The sequence below is a fragment of the Pistacia vera genome, unplaced genomic scaffold (assembly GCF_008641045.1).
Source record: "Pistacia vera cultivar Batoury unplaced genomic scaffold, PisVer_v2 Contig460, whole genome shotgun sequence".
NCBI lineage: Eukaryota > Viridiplantae > Streptophyta > Magnoliopsida > Sapindales > Anacardiaceae > Pistacia > Pistacia vera.
The window spans coordinates 971,698-998,097 of record NW_022196291.1 but is presented as its reverse complement, the minus strand read 5'-3'; the positions used below and the strand labels follow the sequence as shown (position 1 = coordinate 998,097).

Here is a 26,400-nt window from a genome sequence, read left to right as displayed (position 1 = left end):
TAATATTGGAGGTAATATGATTACTTTTATTTTCTTAGGTATTGTAAGATTACTAAGGTAATTTTTTTTGTTACAATTCTATCCATTATTAATAAAATTTTAGGACAATAATGTCCTTGTTTTTAAATTTATTTACATGAATCTTGCTTTTACCATTTCATCCAAATTAATTAACTTTTTAGACAAAATTACCCTTGAAATCAAAACAAATTTCAGCTTACCCAAGCCATCACCCCCACCCACTTGCCGTCGCCTGCTACCAACCAAACCATTGCCGACCGCAATGGGAAGTTGCCAGGAGTCACTTGGAGTTGTCAAGAGTAGCCCACCATAACCAAGAGGCTCTGATATGGCCGAAAAGGCCATATCAGGAGCAGGCTAGACCCTTGGCCTTTAGCGGCTATATCTGAATGAGATATGGTCATTAACAGCCAGATCTATTCCGATTAGAATAGATTTGGCCATTTTCGGCTAGCTCTAATTTGATATGACCATTTTTGGCCATCACTTGGCCACTATGACCATAAACGGCCATATTGGAGCCTCCCGGTCATGGTGGGTTACTCACGGTGACTCCAAGCGACTTCCGATGGTAGTTTGCAGTGACGACAGGCAGTGGCAGTGTGGTGGGGGTGATTTTATTATAAATTAAAGTTTTATATAAGCAGGAGTGTTTTAGCTAAATTTAAAATATTGGAGGTTAAAAAAAATTATTTAAAAATTAATAATAAAAATAATATTATATTACTATTAAAAAAGAAGGCAATTTGATAATTTAAATAACGTACCCACCAATTTATTCCTCTTAACCAAACATATTAATATAACATACCCACCTATTTATTCTAACTAACCAAACATATTTTCCTAAAAATTCTCAGTAATTTTCAAAGTAATATAAGCTTCCAGTAATCCAACATTCTCAGTAATCCACCCTTCTCTTGGAGTAAAGAAAACCAGCAACCATAAATGAAAATGAATTAATGATACACCATTTGCCTGCCATTACTTGGTGACTTGGAGCAGTTTATTTCATCAGATGGATCCCAATCTGACAAAGATGATAGAACTTTGGAGAGGGAGGTGAAAACTTCATCCATGGATGGGCGAGCATTGAGATCCTGAGCTACACAATGCTTAGCCAGTTGAGCTATGGAGAAGGCCAACTCTAAAGGGTATTCATTTCTCAAACAAGGATCAATGAAGCCTCTAAGTTTTTCTCTCATGTTTTCTCCTTCAAGCACCCTACTAATGGATGCGTATAGCAATTCTTCTCCACTGTTTCTGTCTTCAGTTACAGCTTCCCTTCCTGATAAAAGCTCCAACAACACAACCCCGAAGGCGAAAACATCTAGTTTTGTGGTGATCACTCCATTTTCTATGTACTCCGGAGCCAGATAACCATGAGTTCCAACCACATGCCTTGTCAATTGTAGTTGTCCTCCATGGTCATGGCTGTGAATACTTCTTGCTAATCCGAAATTCGCAATCTTGGCTCTGAAGTTTGAATCCAAAAGAATGTTACTGGTGTTCAAGTTCTTGTGAATATAAGGTGGAATGGTGTATTTGTGCAGATAATTGAGAGCATTAGCCATGTCATAGGCAATCTGAACTCGTTGCTTCCAGTTTAGAGTAATGGATTTCCAGTACTGGTTGGAGTAGAGCCAATTGTCTAGAGAACCATTTTGTGCGCACTCGTAAACAAGGAAAGTGTTGCCATCATGTACACAGAAACCTGAGAGACGAATTATGTTGCTGTGGTTGATCTTCTTCAATATGTTTATCTCGATTGAGACATCTCCATTCATAACCTTAATGGCAGCATCATCACCCTGGAAAGATCCCTTGTAAACAGAGCCCTTAATCCTATTTTCTTCAGAGAAATTGCCGGTAGCCAATTGCAAATCTTCAAACTTGTAGATGGTCAAAGATTCAGCAGCACTTTGATATCTTTGTGATTCTGGTGAGCAATCAGCAAGCCTAGCAGTTTCTGCACTCGAAACTCGTCTGGATTCAGACTTAGACTTCTTATAGAAGCAAAATAGAGATGTCAAAAGGATCATTAGCAGCAACAAACCAACTCCAGTTCCAACACCAACAAACACCCATTTCTTAGAAGAAGGGGCGGAATCAACAAAAATGTTAACCGGTGTCTGCGGAGGACTTAGAGGAGGAGGAGACGTCACAGTTTGCTCAATCTTGGTGGGGGTAGTTCTGAGTGGAACTAAAATTGGGGTGAATGGATAAATAAGGTCATCTTCCTTCAACTCATTTGCATCAAGAACACTCCGCTCATCCAAGTCAAAAAGCTCAGCAATTGTATGAGTATCGTCATCCCAATCCGCCAAGTAGTTCAACAAAAACTTCACACCCTTTCGCACCTGTTTCCTCGTTGGACAAGCACATAGAAGCGGTACCTTCAAGTCGTCACCCACGCCCAGGTTCCTGGAATCTATAGGATTCGCCTGCATCATGGCTCGGCAAGTGGAGAGCCCCTGGTAGGTTTCATTAGCAATGGTGTAATAGTCTTCGTTGTCGTTGAGAATCGTGTAACGTGCGGTGTGGGCGTAAATTTTAGATGAAGAACAAGAACATTTCACCGGCACCACCACCATATCGTTGGTAGGAATGGTGGCGACGTCAGAGGAAAGCTCGTTAAAGTTGGTAATGACGGCGGCTTTGACAGCTAACAAATAAGCTATGGAGAGAGGAGTGTTGTAGGGAGGGAGTGATCTGAAGGTGAGATAAGATTGGCATGAGGGTTTAACTCCATTGCAGGCGAAACCTCTTGTTATGTTAACATGGGACTCGTCATAGCAGTCAAGTTGATAGTTGTTTAAGTATGGCTGCTGGCCTTGGATTAATGAAGAAAACTGAAGTAAGAGTAGACGGAGAAGAAATGGGAGATAGAATTTAGTAGACATGATCGCCATTGATGAAGAAGTGCTCTGGGTTTAGCTTTATAATTAGCTGAACTGCCGTGGGAAGTGGGCTAGCTCCCTAGCTTCGCGGCGTGTACAGTGTACATTTCATTGAAACTGATGGCAAGACAAATATAGCCCAAACGAGGAAGACTTTGACAATGGCTTTGACTTTACAAAATCCAAATCAGTGCAGACTCCGGATCGGTCTTCACGTTAGTTCGTAAGATATCGGTCTTCATGGGAAAACTCGCATGTAAATCTAAAATAAAAAATAAATAAATAAAGGTTAAACGCAGCGTTTCAACGGTGGAAAAAATATCATTTTAACGTCTCGACACTCTTTATCTTCAACCAACTCTGAAGCCTTCTAACACAGGACAAAAATGGAGCTTTGCATCACCACCAGTTCAACAAAATTGCTCCCTGTCGGCAGAGCTTATGGTTCAGTTTATGTCCCTCTCAAGAACTCAACTCTTCACTTCAAGAACCAAAAAACCTCCTTGACTTCTCTCAAATTCTCATCTTTCTCCCGCCAAATTCAACCTCAATTCCATCGAAACTCATGTCGTGTCTCGGCTTCGGCGGCTTCTTCAGTGGCTCTTGGAACCGAGATGGATAAGCTTCCAGCTGATATTCAAGTCACCGAGACTGAAGAACCCAATTCAAGAGTGAGTTTTTTTCGTTTCTTTAGTATTTTGTTCTTGAGTTTATTCGCATTTCTTTAGTAATATTTTCACGATGAATTTGAAGTTTTACTAGTCTGGATATCTGGGTATTTTTTATATTTTGTGGGTTTAAACTTTTAAATTATGTGTGATAATATGATTGGTAGTTACTGGTCAGTACTCTTATAAGTTTTCTATGAAATATTAATGGTTTTGGTCTTTCTTATCTGCCTCTTTTTATTTCTCTATGTAATAGTATCATTTGATTTGTATTCTTGTTCTTGTATATTTTGTATCCTGTAGGTAAGATTGAATGTGGAAGTTCCACCCGCCGTGTGTGAGGATTGTTACAAAAGGGTTATGAGAGAATTTATGAAGCAAGCCAAGGTTCTTCTTGTTAATTTATCAGTTTTCACTTAATATGGATGGTGGTTAGCTTGGGAAACAGAAGGTAAATTGTTGATAGATTGGGTTGTGTATATGCAGATTCCTGGATTTCGTCCTGGAAAGAATGTTCCTGAGAGTATTCTTTTAAGTTATGTTGGGAAACAAAATGTTCAAAAGGCTACAGTTGAATCTATTCTAAAGAGGACCCTTCCTCATGCCATGTCTTTGGTATGTTGAATTGAAGCTTTTATTTCTTATATTACTGGAACAAATCCCAATTATTGAACTTGTAATGGAAATGTATTCAATTTTGACATATATTTATCTGTCAGGAGATTTCATCTGTCAGAATAAGTAACTTAATGAATTTTTATTGTTTAGGTGACTGGAAGGGCTTTAAGAGATTCAGTGCGCATTGCGACCAAGTTTTCGGAAATGGAGAAGAACTATTCTTCTCTCAACTCTCTCAGGTTTGAAATTTCTACATCCTAACACTATTTGCTTGCTTATTCTTTTATCATCTTAATGGTACAGTAATGCAGTTTTTTAACCTTTCAATATCTTTGATATCTTAAGCCTGCATGTGTCTCAGCTTGCAATAACATGGTTTCTGCTTGTTGATAATGGCCTGTTTCCCAGATATGATGTCATTGTTGATGTGGTACCTGAAGTCAAATGGATTCCTGAGGATGGATACAAAAATTTGAAGGTAGTCGTTGAAATAGACAATGACATAGATGCTCAAAGAGCTGCTGAACAAGAATTGAAGCGTCGTCACAAGTCTATCGGAACATTGAAAATTGTCACCGATAGAGGACTTCAGGTAACAGATTTTTAACCCACTATAATTCTCCTTTTGTTTAGTATGTTTCTGTTTTAAAGTATTTATCCTATGCTGTACATGATTGATAGCAGTGATTCATGTGAAAGGATTAGCAGAGTTGATTTATTTAACTGTATTATTAGTCGTGGTGGCTTAAAATTTTGGTCAAAAGAATTTTGTTGGAGGATTGTTTCTGTGAAAATAAAAAATTTGATGAAGATGTTAGGATGTGTCTCTGCATATGTTTAAAATTGTTAATATTATATGAAATTTCTCCCACATCTTTATCTTTCGCTATTATATTATATTAAGTGAGAGATCAAGTTTGGCATTGCTGAAGCAATCTCGAATGTCATTCCAATTTCTTTCTTGTTTCCAATTGAAAAGAGTTTTCAGTACTATTTGAGGGGAAAATTATAAAGACAGAATTTATTGATCTTAGCATAGAAAAAGGTATCCATAAATCCCAGTTCTGGTTTTGAAAATGATCTTTGTTGGTATAACTTACTATATGGTTTATGCTTGAATTTGCAGATTTTATTCCAACATATGTAGTTAAGCTACTTTGTCCATCATCTTGAATTTAGAAGTACTTTCACGTATATTGATTCAATTCAATTTTATAGTTCTTCAGATCCTATTAGACAATTCCAAACTACTATAGTTGCATTTATACTTTCTCACAATTGTCTTGAGGTTCGCATGTCAAAAGAACTTAAATTTTCACCAGATTGGTGATGTAGCAGTCATTGATGTATCAGCAACAACAATAAAGGAAGATGAATCAAATGTTCAAAAGATTCCAGACACAGAGAGTAAAGGTTTGCCATTATAAACTTGAGTATCATTTTGTCAATATTTTCAGTAGTTCATACTAGACCCAACCATTCTCCTGGTTAATTTGTGTAGTTACTGTTAATATTTTTACCACTTTGCTCATTGCTCTTTACTCATTGTACTTCTAACTAACTTTATGTTAAAAATCTTGATGAAGTAGTTTTAAGCTCAACTAATCCCAAGAATTTTTTTTTTCTTCAAGCTCAACACCTTCTTGACCTACATTTAGGTTATCTCACACATCTCCATGTATTGAAGACCGTATCTTTGCTATTAGACCTAATTCACTATCAAGTAACTGCTACTTCATTGCCTCTTTGTGCAGATTTTCATTTTGATACAGAAGATGGGGATAAATATCTTCCTGGTTTTCTAGATTCAATTGTGGGAATGCGAGGAGGTGAAACAAGGTCCTTTCCTCTGGCATTTCCCGAATCATGGAGACAAGAAAATCTTCGTGGTGTTAATGCTCAATTTACTGTGAGTCTCCTGTTTTAGGAAATTTACTTCGACTTTTAATTGTTATCTTAAAGTTTTCCATTAATAATAAGATAAGAGAAGTTGAAGGAAGATTTTCTAGATCATATGTAATGCCATTGTGAGTTCTCCTTCTTGTTAGTGTTTACATCTTCAAAATAGGGAAATCCATTTGAAAATACGTCAGTGTGTATCTTTTGACGGTTCCATGGACTTAAAATATTTGCATTAATGGACCATTGCAATGAAACTTTCTTTCTTCATTTTTTGTATGTCATTTCGATTTTAGGTTGTGTGCAAAGAGCTGTTTTATAGAGAGTTACCGGAAATGGATGACTCAATTGCTGATAAGCTAGTTCCCGGATGCACTACTTTAGCGCAGGTAAATGGTTCTAAACTATCAAAACAGTTTTGGTCTGAAAAAAGTATTTGTACTTCAACCGTGTGATGAGTTTTCTGCTGCATGAATGCAGGTCAAGGAAACATTGTTGCAAAAGTGTCAAGAAGTAGAGCAAACTGCTAGAGAACAGGCGACAGATAATGCAATTCTAGATCAGCTTCGCAAGGTTGTTTCTTTTATTGAAATAGCAACATTATATTAGATTCTTTTCTTGAAGTTACTCATTGGTGCTTTCCTAATAGGACATTTTCTTTGCATGGGTAATCAATGTTCTTGCTTTCTAATTAATGTGATAGCCATATATGATATTGTCTTACTGACAAGGCGGAATGGAGAAAAACAATACACTATTGTCCTTTATGTACTGTAACGTGATGCTATTTCTATTTGGATATAGTGGTAAAGGAAATGTACTGATGCTTTGTAAGAATAATTTCCTTACTGTATCATAATATGTGCTATTTTAGATGGTGGAAATTGATATTCCTCAATCCTTGTTCGAGGAACAAGGTAGGCAGCTTTATGGAGCCAAACTTTTGCAGATACAGGTCAGTACTCCCTGTTTTCTGTTAAGGAAACCCGTTTTGTCGTTTTAAGATCATGAAACTTAAGCATTTATCTCATGATTAAGGTTTTAAGAATCTCTCTCACGTGCTGATGTACCAATTCTAATTCCAGTGTTTTGTTGGTGCAGGCAAATATGAAATTGAATGATGAGCAGTTAGCTACTCTATCAAGTCCAAAAGCAGTAAACGCGTATCTGGAAGACCAGAGGGAGAACATTATCAATGTGATAAAACAAAATCTAGCTGTTGGAGATATCTTCAAACGTGAAAACTTGCAGGTATATATCTCACAAACTTCAGAAGTAACTAGCACTAACTCTAGCCGATTAGACCATCATCATAATATTAACTCTTTATTAATTATACGATATCTAAAAAGTAAATGTGTTGGACTTCACTACAGTTTCCAACCGAGGAATTAGTCAAACAGGTCGAGAACTCCATTGCTGAACTCAAACGTAATAAACAAGAATACGACGAGGATCGTGTAAGAGACCAGGTTAGTGTACTTTCCTCACACAACATTACCTTCTACATCATATATTATTGGTTCATGATGCTAACAGCATAATGTCCATCAAGTACTGATATGGGTAGTCTCGTTCCTGGAATTTGTGTAGGTGCAAGACATTCTTGAGGGAGCTAAAGTTCTTGAATGGTTGAGAGAACATGCAGAAATTCAGTACATCACCAGATGATCGAAGAGAGTTTTGCATGTTTTAAAGGTTACCGGCATTGCAGTGGAATTTTGTCTCTTTTGAGTTTGGTATTGTAAAACACTAGTTTCTTGTACAGAATTGCTGTAAAAGCATTGTAGTACAGTTGCCTCAAAAATCATTTATGATAATTAAAAACATTTTTACATATAATTAAAACTTCTTCACTTTTTTAGTGTAAGCTATGTACATATATACATTTAAAAACATGAATCATATTAGTTGTTATAATGAGTATTAAAGAGCCAAAAATGAAGAATATTTTATAAGCTTGAACTTGAGATTTGAACCATCATTGAGTGGTTTGGCTTGATAGTAAATGAGCAAAGAGATCTAATATGGTTTTCTGAATTCGAGTTCTCCTAAATACTAATAAGGGTGGTTATAAAAAGAATTTATTCGGTTGTTCACTTAAGAGTTTCGAAGAATTAATTGAGATATGTATAAATTGACTTGGATGTCTTGATTTTTTTTAAAAATAATAAAAAACAACTTAGGATCTAAAAAATACCTTGGGATCTAGGCCATATGGGAACTTTCATTAGTTGCCTTGTGGGTATATTGAAAAATCTGAAAATACATGTGGGTATTTTTTAGGGAAGTGATCTTCATTTTCCTCTTTAGTCCCTATCTCCTATTTTAATTGGGGTTATATTTTGTAATAAATATTTTACTCTTCTTCCATTATTCATCCAAAATTCCATTTGTAGTAAATGATTTATCTTAATACTATTTTACCCCTACTTAAAAAAGAAGATGGGCTAATGACAAAACTGTGGGGGCTAAAAATAATTTCCCTATTTTCTAACACATTGGAAAAAAGGCCTTTGATTGGGCCCAGTTTTGAAAGCCCATATAATTGGTGTGGTACATCAGATTAATGAAGTACAAATTTAGCATACACAAATTTAAAGTACAATAGTATTTAAAACCACCAATATTAGGGGGTGATCATAGGTGACGGGTAGAATCATAATCAGAATTAGAACCTATTTGGAATCGATACTGTGCGGGTCTAATATTACTAGGAATTTTAAGTACAATAGTATTCAAAATCACCTATATATATGTATGTGTGTGTGTGTGTGTGTCTGTGTGTGTATTTTGGTAACCAAGGTATCCTGGTTAGTTTGTGTACACCTCAACTAATATCTGAGGCCCATTAAATACCCTACAAACCTAAAAAACCAAGTAAACTATAATATTATTGTAATAGATGACCCTAAGGTTTGAACCCAATAACTCAAGGAAATTAGTAAATCTCTTTGACCGTTAAGCTAACCCCTTAGGGTTAAAATCACCAATATTACTAGCAACTTCAAGTAGAATTCAAGTTAAATCAGCACAATCCATTTTATTTAGAATATGTGTGAGTTTTTATGTTGGGAATGTTCAATATCCATTGTCTAATTCGACAGGAAAGCACGATATTATACGATATAAATATATACTAGATGTTTGTTGATGCCTAATGAATGAAATCATGGTGGTAAAAAATAGTTGTTGTTATTAAAAGACATAATAAATTATTCATCACACAAATTCAATTTTAACCTAAGTTTATATAGTCTTTGGAATACAATAACAATATAGTAAACATAAAAGGACAAGATGCATGTGAAGGATTCTTGGCTTGTTCAATGCACCCAAACAAATTCCATACATTCTCTGTCTTCCCACATGAAGCAAGCCCTACAAAGTGGTTCCCATTGGTCATTTGGGTTATGATTTTTGTGCTATTTCATTATATATATATATATATATATGATATTATATCAATTATCATCTCTCTCTTCTATCAACCAAACATTCAATTAAATTTTTAGTGAAAGTTTTCAATTGGGTCACTATTGTTTTGATTAAATTAATCAATTGACCAATATTCATAGTAAATTGATAATCCCATTTCAATCAAGTGACCCACTAACTAGGGCACTATCCTTTTCTAGGGATAAGATTCACATCACATCACTAAACATTCTACTTCTAACTAAACCTATCAAGAATGTATAATATTATTGCTTTAATATAAAATAGTGAATTTTTATTTTACTATAAGGTGTCATTGTCTTTAAATTTAATAAGAGACAAAAATTTAAAATTATATAATTGTTATGAGTTATATAACATTTGAGTCTATATCTTATTATATCTAGCCTTATAGATAAAGACATATTGACACTATTGAAAGGTACATTGATCCCATAAATTGTTTTTAAGGAAACAATAAAGTATTTATATGATATATTTTTTAACTACATTTTGACCCCCAATTGTTTCTTTTGACACCATAATAACTTATATTATATTAGAGTCTCTTTTTATTTCGGTCTCGACCAATCCTCAGGGGTAGCTATCTCTCAACACCTCATTGTCGCAACCCCTAGGTAAATTATGGACAAATATATTATCTTTGTGTCCAACGAGAAATCGAATATGAGACTATAAATTAAAGCTATACACAACCCCCGTAGTTCACCTTTACCATTGGGATACCCATGAATGGATAATTTCATTGCATTTTGAAACTATATCTTTTGAATATTAATCTACAAAGTATAGATAGATGAAAAACAATATTAGATAATAAACATTTTTTAGAATGAAATCATTTGTTATAAAATAATAATAATAATAAGACACCTTTAAGTTTGTCTATTCATCAAAATTTTGATATATTTCCCCTTAGTTTAAAAATAATTTTGTTTCCTCTAATTCTGGGTTTCACCTACTTAAAAAAACCCTAGAAATGTATCGTTCAAATCATTGATTCTACATTTAATGTTGCATTTCCCCTAACATTACTTGAAAAATCATCGAATTTCTTCCAACTTTACCATAATAACATTTTATGTGAATTAAAATAAGCCATGGTTTGAGATATGGATACATATACAATGTAGGGTAATGGTGGTGACCAAAGAAGCAAATATAATCTATGAACCAAAATCTTTAGATGGGCAAATCTAAAAAGTAACATATTAATAAGTGCTTTTCAACTAGCAATCAATGAATAAGTGCTTTTTTAATACCTAAAATCTAAGTTTGGTGAACTTTTGTTTCATCAAGTGTCATGACTTTGCATGGTGATGATGTATTTATATATTTTTTTTGCATATTGCATTAAGAGTAAGACAATGATCCCTATATTTGATTCTTGATGACAACTAACAAGCAATGACCAAACCCCTTTTGTTTGCTTTGTTCATGACAACATTTTAGCTTTCTTGTGACCCTTTTTTTGGGTCATTATTTATTATTATGTATGCCCCTCTTTGAAAACCTTACCACAAAATTGTCCCTTTGCTCTTTTTTTTTTTTTTTTTTTTTAAGTACTTGTTTATAAAATACTTTAAATTGTTTTGAAAACATTGAATAAAACATCAAATTAATACAATTCCAAGACTAATTGTGGGAATGATCTCACATGAAGATAGCTTCTTTGACTACTCCATTTTGTTAGTCAAAATCTATTCTCTATTGAAAGTTTGTTGAACTACTCCTATATTCTCCATTATTTCATGTTGACTGACCCATATTTCAGCTTGTGGTCTATTTTTACTAGAGATGACAATGGGTCGAACCGAGACCCTAACCCCTTGGCTGGGGCCCAAGCCTGACTCTATGACAAAGGCTCAGTCGGGCTCGTCACGGGGATGATGAGTAAAGCCCAAGCTCGGTCCGACAGACTTTTTGTAATCTCACTCCTTGCCCAAGCCTGCCTATTTTTATAATGTAAATTTTTAAATATTAATAAATTTCAAATTTTTTTTATATTTTTAATTTTAGAAATGGTTTTTAAATATTAATTTATTTTTGAATACTTACCATATATTAATAAATTTCATTTTTTTTATATATATGTAGGATAATTCTGTAATTAGATATATAGTATAAGGGTAATTTAGTAAAATTAATTATACAATTGTTAGGTCCGGTCAGGCCAGGACTGAAGACATACCCATACTCGGCCTATACCCAAGGGTGGGCTTTAAAATCAGTCCCAAGCCCAAGCCCAAGTCCACTAACACTAGGTAAAACCTGACTTTTTAGGACTGGACCGGACCGGGTACCCGAAAATACCGAGTCCATTGCCATCTTTAGTTTTTACAGGATCTAAACTTTAAATCCCCTCATGGTCACCTATATCGTTAAAGATCATTACTTCTTAATTTTATAAAACTTTAGAATTTGACGGGACTATAATTTTCGAGTTTTAAAGCAAAATTTAGAGATCTTATAAAATATGTATGGTAAGAGCATCTCTAAATGACTTTTTATATGACATAAACTCTTTATTGTAAAGAGTTTATCCATAGAAACAAGAGTCTAATAGACTCTTTATTCTTTAAATATAAATTAAAGAGTGAGTTTGATTCTCTACATTTAGAGAGATAAATTTCGCTCTCTATCATAATTTTAAAAAATAAATTGTAAGTTTTTATGCATTTTATTTATAATTTATCTTCCTTATTAAATTTCTTTCTTAAAAAAACATATTATTTCTCTTAAAATTTAAAGAGTCTATTGAATTTGAATAAAAATTATATTTTTTATATTTAAAAATTAATAAAAATACTTTTTATTTATATAAAATATACTCTTTAAAATAAAGAACACTATTAGCGATGCCGATGGAAAAGTTGAAAATGAAATTAAATAACTCTTTCCAACTAAATTTTTTTTTTTTACCAATTTTTGCAACCTCATTAATTGTATGGATGGTACACATTTAATGTACTTTGAACCATTCTGTGGTAATTTTTGTGTTTACTTAAATCAGAATTTTAGTTGGTTATCCAATGTTAAAGTTGCCCCACAAAATGATTTAATTAAAAAATTATTATTAAAAATATTTTTAATATCTCAATTAACATTTATAACTCAATTTCTGTTTTTGGAGAATTGAGTGAGTAATCATCAAACTTCATTCCACCATGAAACAGTCAAACCAGCCCCAATGAGTCAGCAAACAGGGGCAAAATGGTAAATCAAGATTTCACTTACAGTGTCACTCTTGTAATTCATTCCAAAAACCAAGGGCAAATAANAAAACATCAAATTAATACAATTCCAAGACTAATTGTGGGAATGATCTCACATGAAGATAGCTTCTTTGACTAGTCCATTTTATTAGTCAAAATCTCTTCTCTATTGAAAGTTTGTTGAACTACTCCTATATTCTCCATTATTTCATGTTTGACTAACTCATATTTCAGCTTGTGGTCTATTTTTACTAGAGATGACAATGGGTCGAACCGAGACCCTAACCCCTTGGCTGGGGCCCAAGCCTGACTCTATGACAAAGGCTCAGTCGGGCTCGTCACGGGGATGATGAGTAAAGCCCAAGCTCGGTCCGACAGACTTTTTGTAATCTCACTCCTTGCCCAAGCCTGCCTATTTTTATAATGTAAATTTTTAAATATTAATAAATTTCAAATTTTTTTTATATTTTTAATTTTAGAAATGGTTTTTAAATATTAATTTATTTTTGAATACTTACCATATATTAATAAATTTCATTTTTTTTATATATATGTAGGATAATTCTGTAATTAGATATATAGTATAAGGGTAATTTAGTAAAATTAATTATAAAATTGTTAGGTCCGGTCGGGCCGGGACTGAAGACATACCCATGCCCGGCCTATACCCGAGGGTGGGCCTTAAAATCAGTCCCAAGCCCAAGCCCAAGTCTGCTAACACCGGGTAAAACCCGACTTTTTAGGACTGGACCAAACTGGGTACCCGAAAATACCGAGTCCATTGCCATCTCTAGTTTTTACAGGGTCTAAACTTTAAATCCCCTCATTGTCACCTATATCTTTAAAGATCATTATTTCTTAATTTTATAAAACTTTAGAATTAGACGGGATTATACTTTTCAAGTTTTAAAGCAAAATTTAGAGATCCTATAAAATATGTATGGTAAGAGCATCTCCAAAAGATTCTTTATATAACTTAAACTCTTTATTATAACGAGTTTATCTATAGAAACAAGAGTTTAACAGACTCTTTATTCTTTAAATATAAATTAAAGAGTGAATTTGACTCTTCACATTTATAGAGTCAAATTTCACTCTCTATCCTAATTTTAAAAAATAAATTGTAAGTTTTTATGTATTTTATTTATGATTTATTTTTCCTATTAAATTTCTTTATTGAAAAAACATATTATCTCTCTTAAAATTCAAAGAGTTTATTGAATTTGAATAAAAATTTTGTTCTTTATATTTAAAAATTAATAAAAATATTCTTTATTTATATAAAATATGCTCTCAAAAATGAAGAAGGTATTAAAAATCCACTTAAATAACTCTTTCCAACTAAAATATATATATTTTTTTTAACCAATCTTTGCAACCTCATTAATTGTATGGATGGATATACATTTAATGTACTTTGAACCATTCTGTGGTCATTTTTATGTTTACTTAAATCAGAATTCAGTTGGTTATCCAATGTTAAAGTTACCCCACAAAATGATTTAATTAAAAAATTATTATTAAAAATAATTTTTAATATCTCAATTAACATTTATAACTCAATTTCTGTTTTTGGAGAATTGAGTGAGTAATCATCAAACTTCATTCCACCATGAAATAGTCAAACCAGCCCTAATGACTCAGCAAACAGGGGCAAAATGGTAAATCAAGATTTCACTTACAGTGTCACTCTTGTAATTCATTCCAAAAACCAAGGGCAAATAACAAAGAAAATTCTTCAGGACAATCAGCTATAAAGGACCCCACTTACCATTTCTCTCTGTATCTCTTTCTCTGTCTTGTCCTTTTGTTAAGTGTTAACTTCACTCCCTCTCTCTCTCTCTCTCTCTCTCTCTCTCTCTCTCTCCCCCTCTGCACACTAAACACTGAAACCAAAACAAGAAAAAAAAAAGAAAGATATAAACTTTAGATCTGAAACCTCACAGAGAGAGAAGCTTCAGCTCCAAGTTCTGATCTTTGTAAGCATTTGTTTCAGTTTCAGTTTCAGTTTCTGTTGTTGTTGTTTTGTTTGTTTTGATTGTTAACGTAATGTGCCTGTTCTTGCTTCTCGATGTTGTTCTTGTTTTGGCAGTGAAAGAGATCTGTATGTGTTTCTTGAAGTTGTTTTTCTTGTTTATGTGATATTGCTGATGTGGGTTTCTGAGTTTGGTGCATTTTGTGTTGGAAATGAGGGTTCTTTAATGATGTGAAATGTGTACTGTGATGTTAGGTGAATTTTGTTTGATTTTTATGAGAGTGGGATTGAGGGTTTTGTTTACTGTTTTTGAAGTTGGGATCTTGGTTGTGATGCTCTTCGTTTAATGATTGGTGTTTATCTAATGATTGGTTTTTTGGGTTCAGTTATTTAAGTGGGGTTTGTTTTGATTGCTCTGAAAATGTGGGTAAAAGAAGAAGTTGAGTTTTGCGGCTTTGAGTGAAATTAGTGACCTTGTTCTGTATGCAAGGTTTTAATGGTTTAAGAGCCTGATTGCTGATGAGTGATTGGGTTGATCTTTTGGTGTTTGGTTTTACTGAAGGAAGCTAGTTTCGCTTGGTTTCTTTAAAACGTGGGCAACAAAGCATGAGTTTGTGCCATATGAATCAACATCTTGTTTGGTTACTGAGAAATATGGGACGAGAGAACAATCTTAGACTGTGTTAATTCTGTTTTATGCTATTTTGGTAGTTTGTATGGTAAATTTCATGCAATTCAGCCAATGCTTGCTTTGAGCTTAACTAGAAAGTGCCCTACTTGTCTCCTTGTCCACAAGTTAAGCTGTCCAAGGTTCTAACTCGTTTCTTTTCTCAAACTTCCTTTGAATCAAATAGCATATGAGTTTAAGCTGTTTGACAAGTAGTTATTATCAATGATTTCATGTGTGTTCTGTCGAAATAATGTGGTATGGTTGGTGAGATCTTGATATCAGAATCCCATTTGTGTGCCAAAATCCTGTTTGACCTGTACAATTGAAGTTTTTTCCATGGAATCCATTTATTGTAATGTTCTCTAATATCCTAATTCTCAAACCTTCAACTGACTAGTTGTATTTCTTTATCTATGACTATTCTGACAGGTTTGTATGTTTACCTTGTCTGGTAAACTGCTGTTTCTTGCTGGTCAATAAGGTATCTGGATTTTATTTGCATTCCCTGCTGTTCCTGTTTATCTGTACTTTCTTAGACTATTTTTTTGTCCCAACGCAAAGATAAAGATTGTCATTGAATACGTTGTGATACAGGGCAGGTTGTAGTGGCATCGTGAATGGCCGTGACAGATACTGAAAACCCTCTTCTTGGAGAAACCACTTGCAGTTCTTTACTACAGAAACTGCAGGTAAGTTATATTCTGATTTTAGTGTTTGCTCATTGTTTATAAGTATGTCATGAAGGAAATCTGTAAACTGATCCAAGATTTGCTTTAGGAAATCTGGGATGAAGTTGGTGAAACTGATGAGGAACGGGACAAGATGCTTCTTCAGATAGAGAGGGAGTGCTTGGATGTGTACAAGAGGAAGGTGGAGCTGGCAGCAAAGTCGAGAGCACAACTTCTTCAGGCCTTGTCAGATGCCAAAGTTGAACTTTCGAGTCTTCTATCAGCTCTTGGAGAAAAAAGCTTCGTTGGAGTTGTAAGTAATTATTCTTTTAGGTCTTAGATATTTGGTGGTTGAAGTTTTTGAGAAGTGGGGACTACTATGTTTCAGGATATGGTTATCTAGTTTACTCATGGATTTCTCTGATTCTAATTACAGCCTGAAAAGACTTCAGGAACAATCAAGGAGCAACTTGCAGCAATAGCACCAGTACTTGAACAGCTGTGGAAACAGAAAGAGGAGAGAGTAAAGGAGTTCTCAGACATACAATCACAAATTGAAAAGATATGTGGAGAAATCGCTGGGAACTTGAGCCTCAGTGAGGAGGCTCCAGCAGTTGATGAGGCTGACCTAACCTTGAAGAAGTTAGATGAATATCAAGCTCAGCTCCATGAACTTCAAAAAGAGAAGGTAATTTTTTTTTTTACTCTTGTTAGCAGTGAATTGATTTTTGTTTTACATTTATGGAATTATAATAGCTAATTGCTTACTTCTACTTGCAGAGTGATAGGCTGCACAAGGTCCTTGAATTTGTTAGCACTGTGCACGATCTCTGTGCTGTCCTTGGCATGGACTTCTTCAGTACTGTCACTGAAGTTCATCCTAGCTTAAATGACTCTACTGGTGTGCAATCCAAAAGCATTAGCAATGACACCCTATCTCGGTTGGCTAAGACAGTCTTAGCACTGAAAGAAGATAAGAAGCAGAGGCTTCATAAGGTAAACTTTTAATTGCTTTCGTTCTTGGGGCCTGGTCATCTTATCTCAGTTTGTTTTATGCTCTGATACTGTAACTGTCGGATATAGACATATGTGCTTGTGGAAGTCGGCAAATTGACCATTAATGCTCTGCCTCTCAGCTTATTCTGATTTATGTTAGAGGATATAAAAAACCACATTTCCTTTTAAAGTTTGAAACATTTTGCCACATTAATTATTGTTTATCAATGTTGTCTTTTCCAGTATGTTATATTAAGTCTTTGATAATCCCTGTTACAGCTTCAAGAATTAGCTACTCAGCTAATTGATCTATGGAACCTAATGGATACCCCTGATGAAGAAAGGAAATTGTTTGACCATGTTACTTGTAACATATCAGCTTCTGTCGATGAAGTGACTGTTCCTGGTGCTCTTGCTCTAGATCTGATCGAGCAGGTATTCAAATTTAACTAAGTGTACAAAACCATGTTTTGAATGCATTTTTTCTGCTGTTTACTCATTTTCTTGTTATTTCTTAATAAGGCTGAAGTAGAAGTTGAAAGGCTTGATCAACTTAAATCCAGCAGAATGAAGGAAATTGCCTTTAAAAAGCAAGCTGAGCTTGAAGAAATATATGTTCATGCTCATATAGAAATAGATCCAGTGGCTGCTAGAGAAAAAATTATGACACTGATTGATTCTGGGGATGTTGAGCCTGCTGAGTTACTAGCTGACATGGATGCTCAGATAGCAAAAGCCAAAGAGGAAGCACTCAGCAGAAAAGACATCTTGGACAAGGTTGAGAAATGGATGTCAGCCTGTGAAGAAGAGAGTTGGCTTGAAGACTACAATCGGGTACTATTATAATCATTATCCCCTGTGACTTGTTAGGTAGATGATCATCTTATGATGACTTTAGACCACCAAATAGTATTTTTGTCTCACTGCACTGTAAATTGGATAATAGAAGATATGGTTGAGTGGGGCTTCACTTCTATGTTATACATTTTGAGCTCATTTAGTTCACAGCTGATTTTGAATTTCTTGAACTGACATTGCCTTACTGAAACAGGATGAAAATAGGTACAATGCAAGCAGAGGTGCACATTTGAATCTCAAGCGAGCAGAAAAAGCCCGAATTCTGGTAAACAAGATTCCAGGTATGCATAGAATCAGAGGACATCTTTATGTTTATAGAAATTTGAATAGTGTTTGCTCATGAGAGAGATCTTAATATAGACCACGAATGAACTTCTTAACCTGCAAAAATCTCCTTGTTTTGTTTACGGAACCTAGATTAACTTTAAAGGAGATAATGCACTCGACTAAAATGTATACATGGGTCAAGTTGAATTTTGCAAATTGCCTTGGGTAGTCAGTAGTGCTGTTTATACCGTTTGGAGCCTTTCAAAATCGCATATTGAAACTCAAAATAATTTGGCTCCACAGAAAATCACAGCCATGTATGTGCAGCTTTACGTGCATGTGTGCTCTGGTTTATTAGCTCTTTGTACTAATTGGGTTCCTTGGTCATCTAGCTCTGGTCGACACCTTAGTTGCTAAAACTCGGGCTTGGGAAGAAGACCGTGGCATATCATTCACTTATGATGGTGTCCCTCTACTTGCAATGCTAGATGAATATGCTATGCTCAGGCAGGAAAGAGAAGAAGAAAAGCGGCGGATGAGGGTAAGTTTTATTGATTTATTGGGGTAAAATCATGTGCCTAAAATAACCAAACTAGTCTTCAATGGCCTCAATTTTTATTAGCATTTGGCTGGCTGATCTTTCATTTCCAGCACCTACATATGATATTACCATCCTGAACTTTTTAGTGCTTAATGGGATTATAACTTTGTCGGCTTTACAGGATCAAAAGAAGTACCATGAGCAGCAAAACACTGAACAAGAAGCCATTTTTGGTTCAAGACCTAGCCCTGCCCGCCCAGCCAGTACAAAGAAGGTTGTAGGTCCACGCCCAAACGGGGGTGCCAACGGAACTCCAGGCAGACGGCTATCTCTCAATGCAAATGGCAGCAGGTCCATATCTAAAGATGGAAGGAGGGATAGCACAAACCGGCCAGCCGCCCCTGTTAACTATGTTGCCATATCAAAAGAGGATGCCGCCTCCCATGTTTCGGGTACCGACCCTGTTCCGGCTTCACCATGACAATAAAAGAGGAGACATGTGTAGGTTTACACCCGTTGTGATATTACTATTGTTATTACCAGGTCTGTTGTAGGGATAGAGAACCCAAAGAAACTGAGAAGTGACTGGAGAGTAAGCTGTTTTTAGCTGTGTATGTTACATGTTATACATCTTTTCCTATCTGTTTTAAATCGTACTTTTTCTTTATTTGCTTACATAGAAAGAGTCTTCCGGTCAATGAATGTATGATATAACCAACCAATTATAGGGTAAGTGTATGTTACATATGCGATGCTATGTCTCCTACTTGATTGGTTGTACGGACATTTAAACATTTTGTCTTTGTTTGTTTTGCCTTTGAAAATATTATTATTAATATTTCTAAAAAAAGTTAAATATAAAATATCATTATCTTCAAAATATTATTTTATATTTTTTAATTTTTTTTAAACTTTTTAAATTTGTTAATTTAATTAAACAACTTTAAATATTTTTTTTAGAAATTATAAAAATACTGTGGTCATCCTCCGACGGTGATGGCAGATTATCCGTATTTAATGGGTGGATTGGATGTATTTTTATTAATTTTTAATATTTTATTATACGGGTGTTTAGTAAATAAATAAACATAACAGATATTTTTGTTAATTTTTAAATTTAATACCTATTTAAATTAATTTTTTTTAAAATATTATTCTAAAAACTATTAAAATAATGAATTAAATAGACCTTTTGTTTTTTTATCACATTACATTATACAGTAGCATGCAGTGTTTTAATAATCCACCCGGGGTGAAACCGGTGAAGTGGTCAGGTCTCGTTGACTGGTGGGTCAAATATTGTCCAAAAGTTTGAAATAATAAAAACTCTTGAAAATTATATGTAAGTTTCTATAAGTTTAAAATCTTACAAAAGCATCCCAATTACCATCGTCTGCATCAACAAACTAGGGCAAATATAGCTTGTTTCCAGCGACGACATCACTTTCCTCCACTAATGTTTTGAACTCTGGACCAGAAGGTGATTAGGCTAGATTTTCAGTTTGAACAGCTCAACCGGTTTTATCGACTGGTCAGACAAGTGATGTCAGCACTTATATATATATATCTCTTTTCTCACCTATCACCTTTTTTTTTTTTTTTTCTCCCTCCGCGCATCTTCTCCTTCATGTTTTTTTCTTCTCTCACGCTCCCCGTCCTCTTCTCTTTCTTCTTTACAGATTAGATTTTCAAGCATAATATCTTGCTATTTTGAAGTTGAAAATGCCGAATGAAGAATGAGAGATGGGGTAAAATGGTTTTAGGGATTTTGATTTAGTGGACAGGATTTGTTGTTGGGTCGGTTGGACCATTGGTCCGACATTGTTCCACCGGTCCAATAGCGGTTTAAAATGATCTAAATAATAAATCTAATTTATTGTATTAATGAATTGAAGTCTTGAACGAAACCCGATCGAACCGGTCTAACTGGTCGGTCTGGTCTGATTTTCAGAATATTGTCCTCTACCACGAAAGCATTCCCTCCAGGCCCTTGACCGAAACTCATATCATCCCTCCCTTGATTGCCTCGGTTGTTGTCATCGATTTAGTTTTACGATTTCTGGTTGATTCATTCATCGGAAATCACCTTCGTCGTCACCATTGTACTCATCGACCCTTCCTCTTCAATAACCCCAACATCTCGGCCTTCAATTGTTCATCGATCATCGTTCCAATTTCTAGAGTTTTCAATGAATAGGAAAATTGCTAATCCAACCTGATGAAGGCCCCAACCCCTAGGTCCTGAATCGGCCGGGTTGGGTCGGGTTTTAAAACACTAGTAGGAAGAATGTGTCAACCCCATTTCAGCAATGTTGGCAATAAAAATGAAAATTAGATTTTGGGTTAAGTTAAATGTTAATTTTATCGAGTTGATTCACGCTAAGGGTCCTGAATCTCTTTAAGTTTAGGGTCTAAATCAATAACTCTGTTGGGTTTGGAACTCAACAACACATACCAATTTGATTATTGCATTAAAATTAATGTAGATATACCATCACTATTGTTAAGTGACGTGAAAATTTAATAAATTATATCATACAGCAACTAAAAAGAAAATACAGGAGAATTTTGTTTAAGAAAATAATAAATAAAAATAAAAATTCAAAGCTTCGCACCTAAGAAAAAGATTATTATATATTCCCTGATAAAAACGGCGTCGTTTTCAGATATCTTCCAGAGTTTAAACTTCAACCCAAAACTCAATACGCAAACCCAACTTCGTGTCTCTGTCTTTCATCAAACGCTATACAGAGCAAAGCTCAAGCTTAGCCATGGCGAACGAAACCGAGCCAGCGAAGCTTCTGTTACCTTACCTACAACGAGCTGATGAGTTACAAAAACACGAGCCTCTCGTTGCTTACTATTGTAAGTTCCTCCAAGTTTTTTTTTTTTTTTTTTTTCTGTTCCTTATGTAATATTTGTAACCCTAGGTTCTCTGTTAATGTTTGCTTGATCTCTGTTACGATTCGTTTTGGGGGTGTTTATTGTTTTTTTTTAGGTCGATTATATGCGTGGAAAGAGGGTTGAGGATTCCTCAGAACGAGCGACCAATACCACCAATTCTCTCCTTATCTCTCTCATGAACCAGCTTGAAAAGGTATTTCTTTTTGTGGTGATATTTTGAAGAAAATTTTGAGTTTTGAAATATGGGTATGATTATTAGTGTGTTTAATCAACTGGGTCTGTTTGTTTTCTGAGAAAATGAAAGTGAAGTTTTATTTGGTTAAAGTCATGAATTAACTTAAACTTGTGTGAACGAGATTTTAGTTAGGTAACATCTGTGTTTGGATTGCACAAGTACTGAGGCTCTGGGGAATTATTTAAGTTACCAGGTTGCCTAATCTGAAATGTGCTAAAACAATGGTTGGGATCCGCTTTGCAGCTTAACCTGTTATATATGTTTCTGCTGCCTGTAATGCCCACACATTTGTAGATAATCTGTTTATTTGATTCTTCTCTTCTGTCTCTGGGCAATCAAATGGTTTTATGTTGATTTAAGTTTTGGAGCTTGTAGTTTTTGTATCATTACATTGACAGTTCTGGTGGACATTGCGAATGTTTATCTGGTATTCCTTGGAATGTAAACATAATTTTGTTTATATAGTGATAACCTACATAGATGTTATTCTCAGAATAGGTGAGATTGTAGAACATATTCTTTGTAGGCTGTGATGCATAAGAGCAAAAGATAAGATGTTACATATGCAGCAGGAATAAAAAGGGTTTACTATGGATGAGTTATTAAAGCAAAAGGCTGAAACATGTGGCTGGGGATCTTTAGTTTTCAACATATATTCTCTTGTTGACTGATAGGCTTTCCTAAAAAACTATGTTTTTCTCCACGTTGGTGTCTAACTGTATTTTGATGCTTTACAGGATAAGAAGTCATTGAAGTTGGGGCCTGAAGACAATTTGTATCTAGAGGGATTTGCTTTGAATGTTTTTGCTAAGGCAGACAAGCAAGATCGTGCTGGACGAGCAGACTTGTATGTCAAATTCTATTTTCTTGTATATGGCTATGTTCCACTTGGCATTTGATACTAGTGCCTCAGCACTCACCTGTAGCTGTAACCTTAGTTGATAAATGCATTGTGTTTTCATGTCTTAGTGTGAGGCACTTATTGAACATATGCCTTATGTCCTGAAGCTCCCTCTGTGCTGTCATACATTGGTGGGACTGAAGAAGTGCCTTTTAGGAAGCTGGCAACAGTTGATAATAATTTTGTAATTGGTGTAAATTAATGGTTCAAAATGGTGTTATTATAAGTGATTTGACATGCATCATTTACTTTGCAAGTCATAGCTCATTCCTTTTAACTAGTCAAAGGCCTTTGGTGGGTTTCCTTGAGGATGTTTTAGGAGTCTAGGACTATACATCAACAAAGTTTTTGGTCTTGGTGTATGCTTTTTAGTACCATGGCTACTGAACATGTATAGCATCACTTGAATGGTGGAGTCTTGATTCATGTTACTTGTGCAAAATTCTGCAATTTCTCATTCTCTTCTCTTTATGAGTTCATTTCAGGAATTAAATCTTTTGAGCTTTTTTCCAGGAATACTGCAAAAACGTTTTATGCGGCAAGCATTTTCTTTGAGATTATAAATCAGTTTGGTGTGCTTCAGCCCGATGTGAGTTTCTGGTTATCTTATATTCAGATAAAATCTTCACCTACTCAAAGCTTACATTTAAAGCACCTGAAATTCTATGATTACCCTATATAACAAAATATACTTTTATGTAAAATATTACAGCTTGAGCAGAAACAGAAGTATGCAGCCTGGAAAGCTGCAGATATAAGGAAAGCCTTGAAGGAAGGAAAGAAGCCAATCCCAGGTCCTCCTGGTGGGGGTGAAGATTTATCAATTCCACCAATTACACCTAGTAGCTCATATGTATGTTTCTAAACTCATTTCTCGAGCTTGTTGAATCAATCAAAGTAGAGAACATATATGCTCACAATATATTCCTTTGAGTTCCATTTTTGTGATGATGGGAACTGGTCTCAGAGAGGAAGAGGATAATAGAGTCTAGACGTATGAGATGCATGCATTTTATAATTTGAAGAATTTTAGCTCGTAGGTGTATGAACATGATAATAAGGAGATATACGTCGTTGTCGGTGGCCAAGAATGGATCTTATTTTGCTTGTTGCAAAAATCATGTCAGAAATTGCGTCTTGAGTCTGATGCATAATTCATTTATTAATCTACTATGTAATTTATTGATCAGATTTCTGCAATATTTGTTTTTCAGGATTTCCAAACACGTGAAATTACAGCTACTGGTCCTGCATCAGATTCCGCTCCGTCACCACAGTTCCCTGATAGCCATTATTCTACAAATGTTCCACCGCCGCCCCAGTTCCATGATAAGGTTAATGACCAGCAGTCTGCAGATATTCCGCCATCACCTCCTTCCCATGATTTTCATCCACCACCTCCATTGAGTAGATCTGAAAGTTCTACATATTCTAACCCTACTGCTGGCTACCCTTCCCATGATTATCCTCCACCGCCTCCAGTAAACAGATCAGAGAGTTCTATGTTTTCTCAGCCTTACCACCACCAATCTTACCAACAGGAGCCCCAGCAGCATTTGCCCCATAGTTACCCTTCTCATGACTCTGCATTCAACTATCCAAATTTCCAGTCTTATCCGAGTTTTACTGAGAGCAGTCTCCCATCAGTACCGTCTCATTATCCTTCTTACTATCAAGGCTCTGAGACTTCCTACTCTTCCCATTCAGCTTCTCCCACAACAAGCTACCCCTCAACTTCCCAACACATTTCAAGCAGCAGAAATGGTACTATATCAGAACCTGCCCCAGCTGCAACTGAAAAATACCATTATAACTGCAATTACCGGCCTACACCTGAGAAAATTGCCGAAGCACACAAGGCTGCAAGATTTGCAGTTGGAGCCTTAGCATTTGATGATGTATCTGTTGCTGTGGAACACTTAAAAAAATCTCTTGAGTTGCTGACAAATCCATCAGCTGGTCATTAAGTTTTGTGTTTTTGACTGGGACAGAATCCAGTGGTGTTCGTCTTTTGTTTTCTAGTTTTGCTATTTGTTTTTATTTTGTAAAGGTCATTGGATGGTGGAAACTTGCACAGAAGAATTATGGTTTACTGTCGTGACACATCGATGTGAATGCAAATTCTTGATTTTTCCTTCATTCTTTTTCCCAGCCTCTTATTAGATTATGATACATTTATTTGTGGAAATGTGTCTGCACCAAATCTTTCAGCGCAAAACCATTCCTCTACTGTTTTTATGTGCAATATGGAGATTTTCCATGTTCTCCAAACATTTGAAAGATAATATAGGCTGATCTTGCTCATGGCTGGAATCCAGGTATCTTTCTCTCTCCTGTTGATTCCTGTAATAGTAGCCAAGACTTGATACTTGGGATCATGATTTAGCATCTCATGAATGAAAATGACAGTAGAGCTCTTGTTTTGCTTTGCCCCTGAGATTCAAGGGTTTTTGTCTCATTTGCTTTGCATGAGATAACTTTGTAATTCAAGCTCCTCTTGCATTTATCACCAGGAATAAATTATTTATGTTTCCGATTAATAAGGTGGATAAGCCAAGAGATTCTGTCTTTTCTGTGTCAAATTATTTAAGATTCTGGTATATAAAGGTGGATCAGTAAATCCAATACCATGTTGCTAACAGCACACCATTACTGTTGTTTCAATCACACTACTAAACTTTGGAACATTGGTGCTTACTAAGCTCAAAATCCATGCATGAAAATCTGTCATATCATTTGGAGAATCCGTCAACCTTCACTATATAATTCTTAATCCCATTTGAACACAAAAACCAAAATTTTAAACGTTCTTTTCAAATGGGTGGGAGCTGCTCTTGTTTTAGGCAATCTTCAGGTTCCCATAGGTTGCCTGAGAAGGACTTCGAAGATCAAATTGCTGAAAAAACTCCATCATTGATTGACCTCATGAAGCCTGGATGGTTATGTACAAACCAGGATCGAGAAAAGAATATGCAGTTGAATCCACGAGAGTATCCGCAGCTAAATAAGGTGGCGGGGGAGCGTACTCTAGAGGACTTGCTCTTGGCTTCGCCACGCTTGAACAAGTATTGCAGCAACAATGGAGCTGGTGAAAATTATGTTCTCAGGAAAAATAGCTCAAACAAAGTTCATCCATCTTTATATGGTGATAGTTTTGAACAAGAAAAAGTGCTTAAAAGCCAAAGTGTGAAGGCCAAAAAGAAGGTGAGATTTATACTACCAGAAGAGGCTGATATATTCATATTTTACTCACCAGCCGAGCAGGAGTCTGAAGAGTGAAGAGAACTTTATTTTTTCTTTCATAATCCAAAAATCTCCAAAACTCGCTTTACAAATCCAAATTCGAAACTACCTCTTGTTTTTGTTGAAACCTTTTCTGTCGCTATATTACAAAGTTAGCTAATATCTATATGAATATCCCCTATTTCTATTGAAAAATTATACCTTAAATCTCCATAGCTCGCTTTACAAACCCGAATCTGAAACTGTCTCTAGATTTTGTTGAAACCTTTTGTGTCACAATGTCATAAAGTTAGTTGATGCCTATAAGAATATCCTTGTATTGTAAAGAACTCAACCTTATTGTGGTAAAAATAGAGGATAAA

At 35.1% G+C, this 26,400-nt stretch overlaps 4 protein-coding genes across 5 annotated transcripts; 3 read left to right on the top strand and 1 right to left on the bottom strand.

Moving 5' to 3' along the window:
- Window positions 1-963: 963 nt before the first annotated feature.
- On the bottom strand, window positions 964-2,924 carry LOC116145283 (protein LYK5-like). Its single transcript, XM_031430725.1, has one exon. It carries the CDS (start codon window positions 2,922-2,924, stop codon window positions 981-983), a length of 1,944 nt encoding a protein of 647 aa, XP_031286585.1. The 3' UTR covers window positions 964-980.
- A 341-nt stretch (window positions 2,925-3,265) lies between these two features.
- On the top strand, window positions 3,266-7,936 carry LOC116145237 (trigger factor-like protein TIG, Chloroplastic). Its single transcript, XM_031430668.1, has 13 exons — window positions 3,266-3,592; window positions 3,893-3,976; window positions 4,076-4,204; window positions 4,358-4,446; window positions 4,616-4,799; window positions 5,530-5,620; window positions 5,962-6,116; window positions 6,403-6,495; window positions 6,587-6,679; window positions 6,981-7,061; window positions 7,208-7,357; window positions 7,483-7,578; window positions 7,700-7,936. The coding sequence occupies exons 1-13, from the start codon at window positions 3,308-3,310 to the stop codon at window positions 7,775-7,777; spliced, it is 1,608 nt and encodes a 535-aa protein (XP_031286528.1). The 5' UTR covers window positions 3,266-3,307; the 3' UTR covers window positions 7,778-7,936.
- A 6,675-nt stretch (window positions 7,937-14,611) lies between these two features.
- LOC116145259 (65-kDa microtubule-associated protein 1) lies at window positions 14,612-19,419 on the top strand. Its single transcript, XM_031430698.1, has 11 exons — window positions 14,612-14,759; window positions 15,855-15,906; window positions 16,020-16,114; window positions 16,203-16,406; window positions 16,530-16,781; window positions 16,874-17,089; window positions 17,369-17,524; window positions 17,612-17,923; window positions 18,141-18,228; window positions 18,607-18,755; window positions 18,937-19,419. Exons 3-11 carry the CDS (start codon window positions 16,043-16,045, stop codon window positions 19,234-19,236), a joined length of 1,749 nt encoding a protein of 582 aa, XP_031286558.1. The 5' UTR covers window positions 14,612-14,759; window positions 15,855-15,906; window positions 16,020-16,042; the 3' UTR covers window positions 19,237-19,419.
- Window positions 19,420-21,442: 2,023 nt separating this feature from the next.
- Window positions 21,443-24,934, top strand: LOC116145294 (protein HOMOLOG OF MAMMALIAN LYST-INTERACTING PROTEIN 5). 2 transcript variants are annotated; one of them, XM_031430742.1, is made up of 6 exons: window positions 21,443-21,620; window positions 21,754-21,852; window positions 22,632-22,741; window positions 23,309-23,384; window positions 23,508-23,648; window positions 24,010-24,934. In XM_031430742.1, the coding sequence occupies exons 1-6, from the start codon at window positions 21,582-21,584 to the stop codon at window positions 24,760-24,762; spliced, it is 1,218 nt and encodes a 405-aa protein (XP_031286602.1). In that variant the 5' UTR covers window positions 21,443-21,581; the 3' UTR covers window positions 24,763-24,934. The 2 variants fall into 2 exon arrangements, with proteins under 2 accessions (XP_031286602.1, XP_031286603.1); XM_031430743.1 differs by having other exon boundaries at window positions 21,454-21,634.
- The last annotated feature ends 1,466 nt before the right edge of the window (window positions 24,935-26,400 follow it).

Bases quoted from the DNA above. Each gene is read 5' to 3' on its own strand.
- LOC116145283 (XM_031430725.1), bottom strand. From the start codon at position 2,924: ATGTCTACTAAATTCTATCTCCCATTTCTTCTCCGTCTACTCTTACTT.
- LOC116145237 (XM_031430668.1), top strand. From the start codon at position 3,308: ATGGAGCTTTGCATCACCACCAGTTCAACAAAATTGCTCCCTGTCGGC. The intron at 3,977-4,075 runs GTTCTTCTTGTT...GTGTATATGCAG, and splicing joins AATTTATGAAGCAAGCCAAG to ATTCCTGGATTTCGTCCTGG. The intron at 6,496-6,586 runs GTAAATGGTTCT...GCATGAATGCAG, and splicing joins GATGCACTACTTTAGCGCAG to GTCAAGGAAACATTGTTGCA.
- LOC116145259 (XM_031430698.1), top strand. From the start codon at position 16,043: ATGGCCGTGACAGATACTGAAAACCCTCTTCTTGGAGAAACCACTTGC. The intron at 17,525-17,611 runs GTATTCAAATTT...TTTCTTAATAAG, and splicing joins CTCTAGATCTGATCGAGCAG to GCTGAAGTAGAAGTTGAAAG. The intron at 18,229-18,606 runs GTATGCATAGAA...TTGGTCATCTAG, and splicing joins TCTGGTAAACAAGATTCCAG to CTCTGGTCGACACCTTAGTT.
- LOC116145294 (XM_031430743.1), top strand. From the start codon at position 21,527: ATGGCGAACGAAACCGAGCCAGCGAAGCTTCTGTTACCTTACCTACAA. The intron at 21,853-22,631 runs GTATTTCTTTTT...GATGCTTTACAG, and splicing joins TCATGAACCAGCTTGAAAAG to GATAAGAAGTCATTGAAGTT. The intron at 23,649-24,009 runs GTATGTTTCTAA...TTTGTTTTTCAG, and splicing joins TTACACCTAGTAGCTCATAT to GATTTCCAAACACGTGAAAT.